Source organism: Macrotis lagotis, chromosome X (assembly GCF_037893015.1).
Source record: "Macrotis lagotis isolate mMagLag1 chromosome X, bilby.v1.9.chrom.fasta, whole genome shotgun sequence".
In the NCBI taxonomy this organism is placed as follows: domain Eukaryota; kingdom Metazoa; phylum Chordata; class Mammalia; order Peramelemorphia; family Peramelidae; genus Macrotis; species Macrotis lagotis.
Window position 1 is genome coordinate 518,376,011 of NC_133666.1, and position 19,537 is coordinate 518,395,547.

At 37.6% G+C, this 19,537-nt stretch overlaps 1 protein-coding gene across 2 annotated transcripts in view; it reads right to left on the reverse strand.

Moving 5' to 3' along the window:
• CD83 (CD83 molecule) overlaps positions 1 to 19,537 on the reverse strand; it is a 60,405-nt gene that overhangs the window by 34,356 nt on the left and 6,512 nt on the right. Inside the window, exons 2-3 of one of the 2 annotated variants that reach the window (XM_074207553.1) lie at positions 13,313 to 13,413; positions 1,755 to 1,873 (exon numbers count right to left, since the gene is read on the reverse strand). In XM_074207553.1, the coding sequence (XP_074063654.1) occupies positions 1,755 to 1,835 (81 nt within the window). In that variant the 5' untranslated portion in view covers positions 1,836 to 1,873; positions 13,313 to 13,413. Of the gene's footprint in view, positions 1 to 1,754; positions 1,874 to 2,035; positions 2,334 to 13,312; positions 13,414 to 19,537 lie in introns of those variants that run through there. The other variant, XM_074207552.1, reaches the window with a different exon arrangement.

Sequence of the window (19,537 nt, forward strand, 5' to 3'; positions counted from 1 at the left end):
AATGTGGTAGCTAGTCTTTGTTCTGAAATCTTTGTCACAAGAGATGGCTTAATAGGGAGAAGGGAAAGGTATATACTGAGATATTAATATGGTTTTTAAAATAAAGGCATCCCTGATGGACTTGTTCATCCCTTCATTGCAACAACCAGGGGCAATTTTGAGCTATCTGCAATGGAGAATACCATCTGTATTGAGAGAAAGAATTATGGATTTTGAACAAAGACCAAAGACTATTACCATTAAATTAGAAAAAAAGCGCATTATATTATATTATAATGTAATTTTACTATCTCATACTTTATATTTCTTCCTTAAGGATATGATTTCTCTGTCATCACATTAAACTGAGATTAATATAACATGGAATCAATGTAAACACTAATAGAATGCCTTCTGTGGGGGTGGGGGGAGGGAAGCAAGAATGGGGGGAAAATTGTAAAACTCAAAAAAATCTTTAAAAAAATGTAAAAAGGCATCAAAATCATAAAATGTTTTATTAACAACATAAGGGCATGTATGTATATGTAAATACACACACATATAAATATGTATATATGCATATGTGGCAAATGAAAGTCTATCATAGACATTAAGATTTATTTTTTTTTGCAAGGCAATGGGGTTAAGTGTCTTGCCCAAGGCCACATAGCTAGGTAATTATTAAGTGTCTGAGGTCAGATTTGAACTCAGGTATTCCTGACTTCAGGGCTGGTGCTCTATCCACTGCACCACTTAGCCGTCTGACATTAAGATCTCTTAAAGGCATTTTGTTACAATATGGATAGCAAACATTTCCCAGTTTTGTAAATGACATTTCTCTTAAGTTCCTTCACAAACCAGCGATGGGGATAAAAAGGGAGCCTAAGGCATCATGGTTCTTTTAGAATTTAGCTACTGCTGATAACTAATGCCTAAACTTAATTCACATTTCATTTGGGAAATATAATTAGATAACCTCTTAGAAACAGAAAATTTTAGAGTTGGATGGGACCTGAGAGAACATCTCATCAAACTCCTCCTTTTTCAGATAATGAAACAGGTTTATTTAAATACACCTGCACACATACATATAAAGAATATAGTCTGGAGGATTTCCCCAATTTATATGTTCTGGCTCTGGTTGTCAGAAATAGACAGAGTTAAATGAATAACCCATAAAGCAAATAACTGAAAGTTAAGAGTTTGAGTGAACTTTTCATCAGTTTTTTTCTCTTCCTTATAGGTATATATGTGTGTTTATACATATATGTATATAGATATAAACACAAAACATATATATTATATATAATATCCATTATATATACATGTCCTTGGGTATAATATTATAGGAATATGAAATTATAGTTCCAAAAAGACCGTTATTTCTGTCCCCAGAGACCTGTGGGCTTTAAGGAGAGTCATAAACACTCCTGAAGTTAATCCAGGTTAGAAGTGAGGAGAAAGAAGAGGAAGAAAGGATTCCAGTTACAGATTAGTTAATCGATTCTAAGGCTCTTTGACCATGGGCTTTTACAATTTGGGGGAGCAACACTGAAGAGTCAGGCCTTGGGTGGTATGTGGAAAAGTCCTTCTTTTATATGAGCCCGAGAACTGAGCGTGAGTCCTGGGGATCGAGCTAGCCAGGAGTTTCAGGATACCCTCTTTCCCCTTTACTATCACTGTTATCTATCGCTGGCTCCAGCTTCCTCCCCAAAGCCCTAAGTTCTCCCTGCCCCCGCGCATCGACCCCACGACTACGCCCCAGGCTTTCGTACCTTATCCCAGAAGACCATCGTATATGGGGTCTGCGGGTTCCAGGGGGCTGTACAGACCAGGAGGGCATCCTCTGAACACATCACCTCCACCACTTGAGTCGCCGGCGCCAAGCACCAGGCTGCAGAAGAGAGAGGGGACACGAAAGCGCGGTGAGACAGCGTGGATGGGGCGCAGGGAGGAAAGCCGGAAAGAGGAGAATTACACGCGTGGAGACCCTCCCCACCTTCCCCCCCGCAAGAGCCCGAGGGCAGGGAGCTCAGGGTGGGTTTGGGGCGCTCACCGCTGCTCAGCAGGAGTAGTTGGAGGATGCGCATGGCTTGGGGAGCGGGGCTGGCCACGCCTGAGCGCAGAGACGCAGGGGAGTATCTGGAGAATCTGGACTATGGGTTCCAAGCTCTGCGTCTCAGGACGCCAAATCTCTCAATCTGGCAGCTCCGCCCGCGACCTCAGCTTTCTCTAGCCTGCGCTGGGGCTTCCCCGCTACCTCGTCACCCTCTTGTCCCCCTGAGCTTCAGGGAATTCCCCCTGAGGGGAGGCGAAAGGGACCAGTTCCTCCCCCTCGAGATATTGCGCCACGCCGGGGCACTCCCCACCTCCGCCTCCCCTTCTCCCCAAACTGCGTGGACAGCTCCACCTCCTGCTGTCCTTTCCCCTCTCCCCCGCCTTTCACTTTCTCTTCCCTTTCGACTAGGTTGCTTCCCTCCTGGAGGCAGTTCCATCTGTTTTGTGAGCCCCAAGGTACCATGCACCCCTTTCCTGCTCCGTTCTCAGACAACCGCACTGCCTCTAGAGACCTGGGCACATTGGGGTGGAGGGGAACCACGGAAAGCAAGTACAGGAGCCCCTTCCTTCTATGAATTTCAGAAAAAAATACACCAACCATTAGCCATCTGAACTACCCCAAGGGAAAAAACCTCCTTTTTTATTTTCTGCTCTAAGGATCCAGAATTTCAACAGGGAGGAAGGAGCACATCATCTCCTCTTCTCACCTTCAGGATATGCTTTAGCTAAGAAGGAAAAAAAAATCATCCCCAGGGGATCATCCTTTGGAGATAATGCCTAAAGATCTTGCCTTGGTTCTGAAGGAATAGCCCTGAGCCTATCAGCCTTTCCGACTTGATAGGATCTGGCTGCTGCATACCCTCAGTGAATTGACTTCTAGAATCTAGGGTCACAGACCGCAAAGAAGCATCTCAGATGCTTTATTCAAAGACCCCTCCTTAGCCCGTGGGATCCCTTACCCTTACTTTAAGAAACACCTTAATTTTCCAGATATCTTGATTTGAATCCCTCATTCTCTGTAAAGAAATCCCTTTCCTTCAGTTCTTCATCTTGCCAGTCTCCTTTACCTAGTAAAAAGAGTATAACTGTGTGTAACTATACCCTCTGAAACTAAACTCTTAAAGGTCCTCAAACAACTGTCGGGAGAGTAAGCACCTTTGGTGCTATTTGCTATAATTCTTTAGCATATGAGCCACAAAAACACATATTTATTTTTAAAAATGGCACACACTGTGGATAAGTGAAAGGTAGCTAGTCATGATAAGCAGAGATCTGTAGAGTCTGGAGGAAGAATTATTACAAGTCATACTTCTGATTCAGTCTGACTGTGTGACCCTGGGCAAGTCACTTAACCCTCAATGACTCTGATGGCTTTCTGAGGTTTTTAAACTGCTGAACAGTTGCTGATTTGCATTGATAAGAGTTTCTTCTTCTAGAATCTCCAACAGAAAAATGAATTCACAGGTCCAATTCATGATTAGGTCTATTTACGATACTTCAAGGAGATCTGTGATTTATCAGTGTGTCTCCTGGATCCACCCACACAGATTTCTCATGATAGAGTGCATTAGAGTCACTGTGGGTTTACTGTTGTTCCTCAATTCACCACTCTTTGGTCAAACTGGTGATAAATCCCTATGAACTTAATCTAACTAGTCTTCTCACTGAGAGCAGTCATGTAGCTCATCAGCAGGTCCATAGTCAAAGCCTTTCCAATTTGGCAGGAACAACTAAAACCTGTGCACCCTTTATATAATCTCTAAGAACACACAGATCATCAACTCCCATAATGGAGCAGAGAAATAGGACTTTAATGGAGGTGGGATTAAAACAGATTATATTTCAAGTCACCACCTATGAAAATATTGGGGGCAGCTAGGTAATGTAGTAGATGAAATACTGGGCCTGGAAACAAGAAAACTCATCTTCCTGAGTTCAAATCCAGCCTCAGATGTTATGTAGCTGTGTCTTGGTCAAATCATTTAACCATGTTTGCCTCAGTTTCTTCATCTGCAAAATGAGTTGGAGAAAGAAATGGCAAAAACCTTCAGTATCTCTGCCAAAAAAAAATCAAATGGAGTTATGAAGAATCACATACAACTGAGCAACAACAATGTGAATGTCAGTCTGAATATTTATGTTACTAAGGTTGATTGAACTTGGAGAAGATGACTGGGAAAAAGCCCCTCTGGCATTTATCAGTGAACTCATGAGAATGATTTTACAGATGGATATAGCTTTATTTTCCCTAGAGGGAAAAAAGGGGAAATTATCACAAGAGAAATTGTGTTTATTTGTACTTCTGAAACCATAAACGGTCATCTCCATTATCCTGCTCCTTTGTTATCTAATTAAATACCCAATGAGTCATTGGGATGATATCTATTAATACTTGATAAGACTTAATTAACACAAATGTGTTTATGTTAAGGTTTACTTCTCTTATAAAAAAAAACCTCAAAGAAAAAAGCAAAAAACTTGAACTACCTTGTGCCTTTTCCTCCATATTAGAGCTGTATCTCCCTTCCCCATCCACCATTTCTCATACAGATATACATTTGTACTGAGTTTTTTCTCATTTTCTAGAGGAACTTAGATGATGTACAGAATAAAATGCTAGGCCTAGAGTTAGGAAGATCTGAGCTCAATTTGGTCTCAGCTACTTACTAGTTGTATGACCCCAGACAAGTCACTTAAATTCTGTTTATTCACAGGTAAAAAATGAGAATTACAATAGCAGCTACAAACTAGGGTTGTTGTGAGAATCAAATGAAATAATATTTGTAAAGTTCCTAAAAGCTAGCATAGTGCCTGATGTAGTAGGGGCTTAATAAAGGTTTGTTCCCTTCCCTTTCTGTCTCTAGGAATTCATTATTTCCTTCAAAATTGCATTAAAAAGATATCTATTTGACAAAAATTTTCCTGATCTCCACAACTGCTGATGTTCCCCCCCCAAAAAATTACCTAGTATTCATTTATATGAATTATATATATATATATATATATATATATATTTAGTTAGTTAGTAATCTCCCCCCTCCTCCCAATTTATCATGCCACATTTTGTTTATTTAGTTATTCATTTATTTAAGTGTTATCATTCCATGATGTAAATTCCTTGATGGTAGAGATTGTTTGATTTTTGTTTCATCTTCAAATCCTCAACCTCTAGCATGGCATCTGACACATTGAAGATGCTTGATAAATAGCTTGTTGAGTGATTTTGAGCTCTTTCTTTCTCAATATATTAAGAAATTGTTAAGTTCTGGATGGTAAAGTGCTCTTAGAGATTTTGTGCTCAGTTCAAAGCATATTTTAATAAAATATAAAGATTGTCAGATGTTCCACACATACTTTTTTGTTTTTTGCAAGGTAATGGGGTTAAGTGACTTGCCCAAGGTCACACAGCTAAGTAATCATTAGTTGTCAGAGGTCAGATTTGAACTCAGGTCCCCCTGATTCCAGGGCCAGTACTCTATCTACTGCACCACCTAGCTGAGCCTCATACATACTTTTGAATTAAACTGTGACAGTTCATCTGGATACTATGCAGTTATGTGAGTTGAGAGGCCAATGTAAATAAAGTGTTTGATTTGGTATCAGGAGCCTGTTTTGATACCTCAATCATATTTTTGCAATTTAGTCATTTCAGTCATGCCTGACATTCCCGTAACCCCACTTGGGGTTTTCTTGACAAAGATGAAGGAGTGGTTTGCCATTTCCTTCTCTATTCTACAGTTGAGGAAACTGAGATAAACAGGGCAAAGTGACTTGCCTAAGGTTGGACAGATAATAAAGCTAGATCTGAACTCATTAAGATGAGTCTTCTTGATTCTGGGCCTGACACTCTATTCATTATAGCCCTGAGCAAAGTTAGTTAAACTGTTAGATCCTCAGTTTCCTCATCAATAAAATGGGAATAACAATTACCTACTTCAAAGAATTGCTATGAACAAACCACTTTATAAGTCATAAATCATGATTACTTGAGCTTTATTATTATTAATATTATTTTCTGAGACCACTAGACTAGAACCCAAGAACTCTACTCTTGCCTGTCTCACCACCATTTCTCTGGTTAGTCGACAACTCTGTGAACTGAAGCATGGTGAGAAACTTATAAAAGGGGAAAGCTAGATAGCAGTAAAGGTACTTTGCAGTATTATCAAATACTATCTGTACTTGGCAGCTTGTTGTCTTGATGGACTAGACAATCTACTGCAAGATGGTACTGTGGAAATAGGTTTGGATTTGGAGTCAGAGGGTCTGGGCCTAAATTCTGCTCTGCCCTTCACTACTTCTGTCACTTTGGATAATACACTAAATCTTTCTGGTCTTCTGCTTCCTCATCTGAACAATGAGATTAGTTGGTTCCTTGCAGCTTTAAATCTATGATCTTTTGTCCAACCGAGTTCATCTAGGTCAAAGGAATGATCTTCTGGACCTCAGTTTTCAAAGGTTTTCACACCATTGCCCTGAGGACCAGAACTTTGGCCATTTTAATTCTTTTTTCTTATTTTTTTAGGCAATTGAGATTAAGTGATTTGCCCATGGTCACACAGCTCTGAGGCTGGATTTGAACTCCTGACTCCAGTGCCAGTGCTCTATTCATTGTGCTACCTAGCTGCCCTGGTTGCTATAATTTTAGAGTAAGGAAGTAAATAAACAATTTCCAAAATTTTCCTCACTACTTTCAGTTATCCAGAAGGACAACTCCTACCAAATCCTTCATGTTGCCCTCATTTAGCTGTATCAATAACTATTGTTAATCTATTTCCCTAACAACACTCCTCCCCACACATGGACTTGACCATTAACCAAACCCCTAAAGCCCAAATGTAAGAATTAAAAGGTCATCAGCTTCCTGGGCACTCACCCATAAGATTTTGAGAACCACAGAGGTTCAAAAAAAGGAAGCTAAACCTTTCCATATTGAGAATGTGTAGATTACATTTGTTGGTAAAAACTTCCCTGTTAGGTTTTTCCCTTTGTCCAGTTTCTGAGTCATCGTGTACTTTCCAACTAAATCAACTTAATAGACCATCATAATAGAAATAAATTCCTGTATATCATACATTATTTGTTTTTCTTCTGAGGAAAAAAAAATCAAAGTATTTTAACATTGTTCCCATTCACATGTGAAACAAGAAAGGGGTAAGTATGATAGCCCCTTATTTGGGGTGGGGATTAGGTTATGAACTTATTATTCTAGCCTCATAGGGAATTCCCAATATGAAAAAGAGCTGTCATTTGTCTATAACTCACATCTGAGGCCTTGAGAGGTTAGGTGACTTGAGAGAGGGACACAAAGTGTCATAGAGAGGGCTTTGAACCCAAGTCTTTTTTTTGCCTCCAAGAGCAGCCTTCTATTTGCTATGCCAGGCTATCCTTGTTTTTTACACAATATTTTTTAAGAAATGAGAGAGGAGGGATGGGGTGGCTAGGCAGCACAGTGGATAGAGCACTGGCCCTGGAATCAGGAGTACCTGAGTTCAAATTGACCTCAGACACTTAATAATTACCTAGTGGCCTTAGGCAAGCCATTTAACCCCATTTGCCTTGGGAAAAAAAAGAAATGAAGGAGGGAAAGGAAGGGAGGGAGAGGGGAAGGGAGGGAAAGCAACTGAGAGAGATAGATACACAGAGAGACAGACAGACAGGCAGAGAGACAAAGAGGCAGAGACAGAGTTAAAGACACAGAGATAGAGACACAGAGACACAGAGAAAGACACAGAGACAGAGAGACAAAGAGATAGAGACAGAGACCAAGAAAGAGAAAGAGGGAAGGAGAGGAAGGAGAAAGAATGGTATAGGGTTTATTAAATACACAGTAGAGAGTGGAGGCTGACAGTAATCAGTGTGATTTGGCCGGTGTGCAGCTAACTCTTCCCTGACCCCTAACCCCTTTCTGGTCTTTTCCCCATTGGTCTGCTAGTCTGATATTGCCAAGGAAATAGAATTCCTCATTAAAAACCTATTCCCTTAGATCAGAGTCACATGCTGCCCGTGGTGTGATTGTATGCGCTGACCTGTGGAGTTACTAAATGCTTTAGTAAACATAGCCAAGCTACGGAAGAGCTCTCACTAAAATGTCAAATCAAAATATGTTGTCTATTGTTTCAATAAAAACTTTTAAAAATAAGGTTAGACAGCCCTGTCTTAGATTATGAAAGCATTATATCTATTAGAATCTCCTTTTCACATGTAAATATGAAAATGCAAACAACTTAGGGTGGTGGAAAGAACCTTGGTTATTCTTTCTGCAACTTATAGTTTGATAACAATATCTGGGGCTCTGAGAAGTCAAGCTATTTGCCTATGGTCACACAATCTGTATCTATATAAAGGAAGAGCTGGAACTTCAACCCAGTACTTTTCCTTATGACTGGGTTTCTAAAGCAGGCTGTGCAAGATCCATCGGGGTATTGAAAGACAGTATTAGAATTTCTACCCACCTTTAATAGGTTAAAAAAAAGAAAGAATTTTAGCTTTATGAACATTTAATGTATGAATTGACACTGATGCCCTCACTTGGTCTGTGTGTTTGTTAAATCTGGCCTCAGATACGAAATACCTGTGCGACCTTGGGCAAGTCATTTAACCTGCCTGCATTGCATCCAAGGTCATTTCCAGTAATCCTGATTTATGTCTGGTCACTGAACTCTGACTCTGAAGGAGAAAGTAAGGCTGGTGACTTAATACAGCACTCCTTCACTTAAATCCTATTCAAGTGCATGTCACAGAATCACCTCCCTTGATGTCATGGTCTTCTTCAAGAAGCAAGGACAAACATCATCATCACATATTATAAATAGGAAGGAACATGTCCTGAGAGGAAGCTCCAGTCTAAAAAAGAATCCCTTGTTTATTTACCCAGCATGTTGTCACATACTGAAATTCATGTATGCCTAGCTAAGTGTATTTGTGGGTTAGGTTCTCTAATTTTAACTAGACCAACCCTCACAAAATAGAAAAGGCACTTAAAAACCTGTGGGTTGAAAATAATAATATGAAAACAAAAGTGAACAACAGCAAAAATAGCTGAGCTGACTTCTTTTCTACTCCTATATAAGCTCTTTTTCAGTCCGAGTTCAAGGTTGAAAAACAACCTAATCAAATGACTCCAACCTTGGTTTATTTACTGTGAGACTGGTCAAATCACTCAACCCTATTTGTCTCAGTTTCCTCATCTGTAAAATGAACTGGAGAAGGAAATGACAAACCACTCCAATGTCTTTGCCAAAAACCATAACAAAACAAAACCCAATTAGAATCGAAGAGTTGAACATGACTGAATAGCAACAAATAGCTAAAAATAGAGGTCAAAACTAACAAAACACATAAAAATTAAGCTCTATTGCTAATTGTCATGACACAATGACACATTGTCATGTGTCTCTCATTTCTGCATACTCTATGCACTTGCAAATAGAACTTACAAATTTGTTTCTAAATATTATTGTTTTAAACATCTTCTAAATGAAGAACTTCAGGAAATTTTGAGCCCAGGAATTGAAAAAATCAGCGAGACAACACCTTTTTATTTGTAAGAATAACTGATTGATATCAGAGAAGATGGAAATTTATTAGCTGAAGTTTCATCAAAAATTTTTACTTGGATGTCAGTTATCAACAAAAATTTATTAAGTGATTCCTATAAGCCAGACATTATGCTAGGTACTAGAGATATTTTTTAAAAAGGATTAAAACAAATGAACAAATGAAAAACAGTCCTTCCCCTCAAGGAACTTGTAGTTCTAGTAGGAGAATGAGATCAAAAAGTGAATGAATGTCATGGTTTAGTAAGAAAACCATTGATGAACATATTCCACTTGGACCTATACATAGCATCTCTCTGAGTTATCTTTTTATCTGATGGCAACTTAAAACAGGTATCAAAGTAAACTGAACTTAAAACCTGGCTTTTGAATTTCTGTATTGCTAAATGTTAAGCCAAGTTTTTTTTTTAAAATAATGAACCATAATTTAATCAAATTGTTCTCAGTAAAAATATCATTATTAATAATGGCAAAAGATTAGACCATGATTAGAACATCAAACATAAGAAAATAAAATTTTTTAGCAAAAAAGATAATTCATCTTTTGCTTTTCCATGACTCCATTTGGAGTTTTCATGGCAAAAATATGGAAGTAATTTGTCATTTCCTTCTCCAGCTTATTTTACAGAAGAACTGAGGCAAACAGGGTTAAGTGATTTGCCCAGGGTCACACAGCGAGTAAATGTCTGAGACCAGATGTGAACTCAGTTAGATGAGTTTTCCTATTCCTTTTTTCTTATTCCAAGATGTGTGCTCTATCCACTGTGCTACCTAATTGTCCACATAGTTCATTTTTATCTCATCCTTTTAAATTTCTAGTTTTATGTTTCATAATATATTAATATAGTAGTACATGCAGATCATTTACAAATAAATGTCCAGATATTAGGAATTCCTGCTCAAAAATGTTTTATTGATTAGAGTAGGCAACCAAAAAAAGTTAGGATACTTTTACATTAAGATATCTTGCCTTTATACAATTAATATCCGCAGTACCAATTTGTGGAAACCATGTGGAAAGCAAATGAGATAATGTATATAAAGTGCTAGGTAGACATAAGAAGGAATGAGAAGGGAGCCTTTCTGATCTGCTCAGCTGGGGCACTTTCCCTACAGCTGAGTATGCCCACTCAGACTCAGTGGGTAGAAATTTGTGATCTGACTCAGCTACTTGTGCTTTGAGATGACACAATAGTCGCCTGCTGGTCCCCAGGACTTTAAGGCTGCATTAAAGATGATTGTTGTCTGAACTAGGAAGAGATTCCCACTCAGTTTAAAAGGAAAGAACTAAATGTCTACCTCTGTCTCTTTCCCTTTTCTGAGTACATCATCTTTTCTTTGGAGTGCCAAACTGCCATTCAGCCGAGGGGATTTCTGTCCCTTCCACAACCCCACACCCTCAGCAATAGCTATCGTGGTCAGACTAGCTCATGGCAGAATATGCATTTGTCTAGACAAACTTAAGATTGGGAACCCAAGGTCTGGGTTGCCTTTTCTGTTTTGTGTTTCTTTCCTTGAGCACCAGTCACTGAATAGCAATTCTGAAAGATGACTATTTCTAGACTTGACAGAAAACCTCATGAGTTCAAGAAGTTGAATTCACAGGTCAAGCGCATGACCCAGAAAGATTTTCTAGCTGAAGGGCTAAAGTCAAAGTTATATGGGACTGGCCAGAAGATAAAGTCTAAAAAGGATGAGATAAATATGCCTTTTTATAAAAGGACATAATGCTACTTTGTTAACAATAAAAATAAAAATTGTATTATCAGTAATGCATTTCACCTTTTTCTTATCCTTTCTGATTCATATTTTTGTACATGTTTCATGTTGTTAAAGGCATCATCTATGTTTGAAGCTGGAAGTGATCTATACAGAGTTGTTACTGTTGAGTAAACCTAGATGAACTGAGGAACAGAGCTTAAAAACTTGGGAGCAGAGAATCAGAAAAGCTGTCCAATAAATTGACTAGTCCTTGGTCTAGTCATGTCTAGTGAGGTGCTAGTCAAGAACATCATAGATCATCATAGCTTAAAAGTGAAAGCATTTGTTCAGCACAGACTCTACACTTGTCAAGGAATTTTTATGGATAGTTCGTAAGACAGAAGCAATCTAGGAAGAAGGTCTGCCATTTCAGGGTTGTGAATTTCACTGGATTCCCAAATTATGCACTTTTCTGCCCTGGGACTTTAGGTGTGTGCCTATTTCCTCTCCATTCTTGTGCTTTGGTTGAGCATATAATTGGGTAGAATGTTATACAAAAGCCCTGTGTTTGCCTTATTTTTTCAGTAAATATTTTCATTAAGAATATATATGTAGGGGGCGGCTAGGTGTCGCAGTGGATAGAGCACCGGCCCTGGAATCAGGAGTACCTGAGTTTAAATCTGGATTCAGACATTTAATAATTACTTAGCTGTGTGGTAATATTGGTAGGGAAAGTCACCAACAAGGGGTTATTCATAGGCTCTTAAGAATTAAAATGTAGCTGCTATTGTAAGTACAAGTTGGGTAAATAAGCTAGTCGCAACCAAGGAAAAGAGATACTAGAAACACTTGAAAACCAATGTCATACCCAAACTAAATGCATATATCCTGTATTTTCTTCCTGGGAATACATTGCAGAACACTCCTAGTATATATGCTATTTGAAATTAGGGATTAGCTCTTTTTAGTTTTAGTTTTTTCTTTAAATAATATTTTGTTTTTCCCAGTTATATGTAAAGAAAATTTTTAACATTCATTTTTTTAAAAAATTGAGTTTCGAATTTTCTTTTTCCCTTCCTCACTTTCCCCCCTTCATGAGACAGTAAGCAATTTGATACAGGTTAGGTTTCTTTCTTTTGTATTAGCACTGTCAGTACACAGGGCCACGAACTTGGGAGACAATGCTAACTGGTTCATTTATTGATTGATAATTGTGTGCAACTCACCAACAGACTAGCAAGGCACAAATCTGATCTAAACATTTTTACGTATAACACTATTTGAAAAGTTTAAACTTTGAAACATATATAAGCAATATTAGAGCTAGGAACATACTGTGCTCAAGGAAGATCAAGGAGCAAAGTTGGAGGGCCTCCAGTGGGTCCCTTGATATATCATCTTGCTCATCTCAGTTACCCTCTCATTCTACATCTCCACATTTACAAGCAAGCAAGTGTTTGTTGTGTTTTTCATTTTTCAAAAACTAGTTGAGAAAATTCTAAATTAAGCTAGTTTGATTTTTAACCAACATCAATAAGCAGCTCAATCAGCACTCCCTTCCACATGTTGGGCTTAGCTGCTGATGCAGCAGGGTTATAGGGAAGTTCTATCCCTTGTGGGTCTATATTCTCTCATAGAAAACTCTACTGGAGAGTTCCAGCTGTTGTATCCATGCAAGAATCATTTTTCCCTGGGAGAAGTAATTTGAGACTTGATGGTATTTGTACAGCACCAGGTGTTGCTTACTTTCATTTAATTTCTTGGCTGGCCCTAAGGCCATGACATATTGGGCTATATATCAAGGGAAGAGGGCAAGCTCTGTGGGCAAGATGAGTACGTGCCCATCCATCAAGCAGCTGCCAGCAGCACTTCCTGCATTTCAGGCCTTAGAATTATTTCAGGAATATTTCTGGAGAACATGTCTATACAACAACCACCTACTCTAATGAGTCTTTCTCAAGTGACTGCTGTCAAGCCAAAAGGAATCTTCTTCCCACCACATCACACCCACTCACCTCAAGCTGTTCTAATGATGCACAGAACTGCATCAAGTAGGTACCATGCAGAGGCAGTCAGGACAGAAGAGAAGAGAGACTTCACAGTCATCTGGGGTCAACTGCAAAAAAGGAAACAAGCAAAACTGCTTAATTTAAATCATAATTATACTTGTTTTTGCTTGAAGGGTCATAGTGTTCTGACTGATGATGACCCATTTTACTACTATCCCCCCTTCCAAGGAAATGGACCTCTGATTTCATCAATATAGGAAATTCCCATGTGAGGAGATCTTACTGCCAAATATTTCCTTCTCCTACAACTGATAGAACCTCAAGAGGAGGAACAGCTAGGGGTTGCAGTGAGTTCAAATCTAACCTTGGACACAATAGCTGTGTGACCATGGGCAAGTCACTTAACCCCAATTGATTACAAAACAACAGCAACAGCAAAAGAACTTCAAGAGTAGATGAAATGATTTTTTTCTGGATCCCTGAGCCAGTACATATTATGGAAGGGACTTGAATTCAGGTCTTTCTGGTTCTAAGACTGGTTCTTTGTTCCCTATATCCACACTGACTCTACTCAACTGTGGGAACAGTAATCAGACCAACTCTATCATTGTTTCTGGAAAAAGTAATCAACCAACTGCCCTGTTGCTCCAAAAAAGACAAAAATATCTTTGACCAAATATGTTGTTTCCTCCATTAGGATGTAAACTTCCTAAGGTCACACTATGCTGGTTGTATCCCTAGCATGTATAGTTGAATCTCCAGTTTTTGTCTGGCAAAAGATAAAGAATAAATACTTTCAAAAAGTCAAAGTCATTCATTCATTCACTTATTCATTTGAAGGAGGTAGAACATTGCAATATCACTGAGTTTAAAGACTCTTTTGATTGCAGTTGGAACAAGGAAGACCCAAGCCAGTCAGGATAAGGAGTTCATCCAGCCCTAGAGGGTCAAGAAAAATTAAGGGATTCAATATGGAAAGTCTGCCTAGATTCTATTACCTTAGGATGATCCAAAAAGGGAATATAAGTCTAGAAAGTAGATCTATAAATGGGAGATCAGCCTAAAGTCAGGGACAGGGATGGGGTGAAAGAAAGAAGCTTCATGGTCCCTTTGGACTCTAAAATTCTGGGAACACTATGTGAAAGGTAGCACAAGTAACATTATCCCCATTTTGCAGATTAGGAAACTGAGATTCCTGTGGATATTCACATATAAAATGCTTATCAAACTTTAAAGAGTTATATAAATGCAAGATATCATTATTGTTTTTATTATTGTCATTATATATTATATGTATTATTATTATCATCATCATTATTCTCCTCCTCATTATTTTTTAATTTGGATAATGATGTACTTCTGCCACAGAATTCTTGGGCTTCTAAGACAGAGGAAGTAAAAGTCATCTAGGTCTCTTAGTTCAGATTCAGAAGTAGCCAAATCAGCTCTGCAGGGCAGGGAAAGCCTAAATTGGGAAGGTACCTATGTGGAGGGAAGCTGTCAGTGGAAGAAGGTTCTGGGGCCTTGTGTTCCATTTTTTTCTAATGAATCTCTAAGGGCAGGGTTTTTTCAGTAAAATGAACCAAGAATGGTAACAGCAGGAAATGTCAGAGCTCAAGAGACACAGACTTTGAATGTTCAGAAGCTAGATTTGGTTTTAAAATATATAAGGGGAAGTTCCACAGAATCTAATTTGGTGGCCCTGACTGATTGAAAAGAAAAAGAAGGGGAAGGGGAGGGATGCAATAAAATCAGTTAGATCCATATCTACATCTCTGAATATGATGCAAAATTTATCAAAATGCAGTCTTACTTTCTAAAACAGTCTATTGGGAATTGGAGAGGTGCCCCTAAGGGTATAATAGGTATGAGAACATTTGAGTCCTGACTTGGCTTTATACTATGAGTGACAACAGGATGGGATTATTTAATTTATCTGGAACCTCAAATGTGCTTGCAAATGTTTAGTGACAAGTTCTCCAGGGAGGGAAATGTACCTAGAACACATTTTTAAATTTACTCAGCATTTTTAACATTTTCTCCATCATTTTTTGTCTATAAAATAAACTAATAAATCAAGCATTTGCTGGTGTTGAAGTTATGATTATTCACATTGAAAATTTAACTGTAAGTCCTCGATCTGGCTTCAGCACACTCCTGTCTGGACCTCACTCTCTAATTCTAGATCTGTGGTACTATTCTTTAATTTAATTTTTATTTTTTAGGTTTTTGCAAGGCAATGGGGTTAAGTGGCTTGCCCAAGGCCACACAGCTAGGTAATTATTAAGTGTCTGAGGCCAGATTTGAACTCAAGTACTCCTGACTCCAGGGCCGGTGCTCTATTCACTGCACCACCTAGCCACCCCTATTCTTTTATTTTCAAATAGATGATGCAGTAAAAAGTGAACCAGAGGCAAACAAACTAAAGGTCTTTGGATTTTTGCAATAGTCATTCCTTCATTTATGCAACACTATTTCTGAGTGTTTTTGGCAGACTGAGCACTGGAGTAGTTTCAAGAGGGGATGTAAAGATGAATATAAACTGTGATTCAAAGTTAGTAGAGAAATGGAAAGCAGATGAAATACATTAAGAACAATTGAGTCCACTTAAGAAGCAGTCTTTACTTGAGATAGGAAGAAAGAAAGGTCAATACTGTTGCTATTGGATTTTTATTGGATCATTAGCCTTGTACTTTGGGTGAATTTGGCTGTTTTTAAAGTGAAAATCAGACCCAGGAAAGCTTGTAGAGTCCTTGAATTGCAGAAGTCTTTACCTGCCTGGGGAAGACATTCTCCCAATTCACTGACAGGTTTGAAATCCATGTTTAGTGTTAGCTCATCTGCTAAGGCAGTTTTACTGGGATATGCCGGGATATGGCCACTACATATGTGTGTGTATATATATATGTATGTGTGTATATATATGTATATATATATACACACATATATATGTATGTGTGTGTGTATATATATATATATATACATATATATGTATGTGTGTATATATATGCTACAGATTCTTAGAGTCAAAGATGAAAGTTGGGTGACAAGTGGACACCAAAAGTTAATGAGCAGTCTTGAAAAGGGCTCAGTAATCCCTTATACCAGAGGTGCTAGTCCTCCCTGAACACCCCATACACCCCGGTGAGAAGGCAGTAAAAGAAACAAAGAACCAATATAGTTTTAACAAGAACAGTTTATGCCAGACCAACCTTGTTTCCTTTCTTGATAGGGTAACTAGGCTGCTAAATCAGGTGAATATCTAGATTTTATCAGTATATTGGGGGGAAAAAAATCTCTCCTATAGTCCTTACAGATAAATTAGAACTTGTTAAATAACCACAACAAAAGATTAATTATCAGCTAACCAATATTAGTTTTGAGAATGCCCCAGTGATTTCTGCTTTGCCTGAGCTGTTTACAATTTTTATCAGAGGCAGTTAAATGGCATAGTGGTAGACCTGGAGTCAGGAAGAGCTGAGTTCAGATTTGATCTCAGACTCTAGCTGTATGACTCAAGCAAGTCACTTAACCTCTATTTTGTCTCAGTTTCCTCAGCTGTAAAACAGGAGTAATAAAGGCAAGTAATATTCTCTGGGGTGGGGGAGTACCCTTGGCACACATAAGTTTAATCTTTATTGGCATCATTTTCTCTATCATTTTCTCGAATCAATCAAGAAAGCAATAAATCAAGCTCTAATTTACAGCATTTGGTTATTTTTGAGGTACTCATAATGAAAATGTAACAATGAAGGTCAACTGGGCTAGTTAGAGCTGACCCCCACTTATCTCCCAGAATTGTTGTCTGGATAAAATAAGTTAGTATTTTAAAGCATTTATACAAACTTAAAGCACTATCATCATCGTCATTATTAAAGATAAATGTGACAGAAAAGCTAGGAAGCTAGGAAAATTAGTAAACAACATTGCTTAACAAAGTCAAGTAAACATATGATGCAGGGAAATTCACAAATAACAATCAAAACTTTGAATGTGAATGGGTTGACCTCAACCATAGAAAGTAAATGGAGCAGAATGGTTTAAATATCAGAATCCAACAATGTGTTGTTTACAAGAAACATATTTAAGAATAAGAGAGGTTAAAATGAAGGGTTGGAATAAAATTTATTATGCTTTAGCTTAATTCAAATTTTAATGAATGTAATATGGCTGAATAAGCTATACTATTTGATTATGATGGAATACTACTGTACTCTAAGAAATGATGAGCTCAATAATCTTGGAAAATCATGCACTTGCACAAAATAATGAAGAATAAAATTTGTAAAACCAAGAGAATATTGTAAATAGCAACATGATATGTTTAAAGAATGATTTTGTTACATAAAGAAATGCTCCAAATTAGTATTGATTACGGAAATGCAAATTAAAACTGCTCTGAGGTACCACCTCACCCTTACCAGACTAGTTAAAATGAAAAAAAAGGAAAATGATCAATGTTGGAGAAGATGTGGGAAAACTGGGATACTAATGCACTGTTGGTAGAATTATGAACTGATTCAACCATTCTGGAGGACAATTTGGAACTATATCTAAAGAGCAATAAAATTGTGAATTCAGCAATCTTTGATCCAACATTACCTCTACTAGGTCTGTATCCCAAAGAGATGATGAAAGAAGGGGAAAGACACATATACAAAAATATTTATATTAACTATTTTTGTAGTTTCAAAGATTTGGAAATTGAAGGAATGCATATCAATGGCTGAATAAGTTATAATATGAATGCTATGAAGTACCATTCCATAAGAAATCAAGAGGAGTCAGAAAAACCTGAAAAGACTTATATGAACTGATGTTAAGTGAAATTAATAGAACCAGGAGAACACTGTACACATTAGCAACAACATTGTGAGATGCTAAACTATGATAACATAGCTCCTCTAAGCAGTTAAGTGATCAAGGACAATCCTGAGAGACCTGTTATGGAAAATGCCATCCACGTTCAGAGAAAAAACTGTGGAAACTGAATGCAATGTTCACTTTTTTAAAACTTCTTTTATGTTGTTTCTTCCCCTCTCTCATGTGCTTCTCCCTTGGTTCTAATTCTTCTTTCACAACATTAGTAATAGAGAAATATGTTAAACATGATTGTATATGCACAACATATATCAGATTGTTTGCTGCACTGAAGAGGGGAAGGGAAGGGAGAGAGGGTGTTAGAAAAATGTGGAACTTATAATTGTAAAATGATTAATATTGAAAACTATTTTTGCATGTAATTGGAAAAATAAAATAAAAGCTTTGTTGAAAAAAAAGAAAAAACTTGGTAAATGCAGAAATATGTTGAGGATTCCATAGTATAAAGAGCAACTTTGAGCAAATATCATTCTGACTACTATAAATACCAAAATTAATTATAAATGACATATGAAGAAAGATGCTATATTCCAGAGAAAGAACTGATAACTAGAAGTATATATAGAATAATTGTGTACATCTATATCTATTTGTAACTCAAAGTAATCATCTCTAGGACTGGGATGGGGGTGGGAGAGAAAGGGAAAAACTAAATTTATATGACAACTTTATTATGAATTTAAAATGCATAATAAGTTAAACATAATAGATTTACAGTTTCATGTGCAATCATCTTTTTTATTATACTATGTAATGATAATGCTTCCTTGAATCCATTAAATTTAAATAAATCAAAAGTTATAATTCAAAAAGGTCTCGACAGCCAAGAAATGGGTCAAATCTAACAGAATTTAATTTAATTTAATTGGATCCATGTAAAATCTTATACCAATCAGGTGGGACAGTGGATAGAGTGCTAGACCTGGAGTAAGAAAAACCTGAGTTCAAATGTGACCTCAGACAGTAGCTGTTTGACCCTGTTTGCCTCAGTTTCCTCTTCTATAAAATGAACTGGAGAAGGAAATGGCAAAACATTTGAACATCTTTGCCGATAAAATCCCAAATGGGTTTATGAGGAGCCAGACATGACTGAACCATAATAAAAAAAAGTCTTCTGCTTGGTTTCAAAAATACTCAATTTAACAGTTATATGATGGGAGAGAGACATAGCAGAGCAATACCTGTGAAAAAGATCTGGAGGTGATAGTACATTCAACTTCACCATGAAACAATGGTGCAATAAACTAACTTAATTTTAGGATGTACTTAGAGAGGCAAAGTGTCCAAGGCTTAAAACATGATAGTCTCACTCTACTCAGTCTTTATCAGACACCTAGAAGCAGGGGTTGG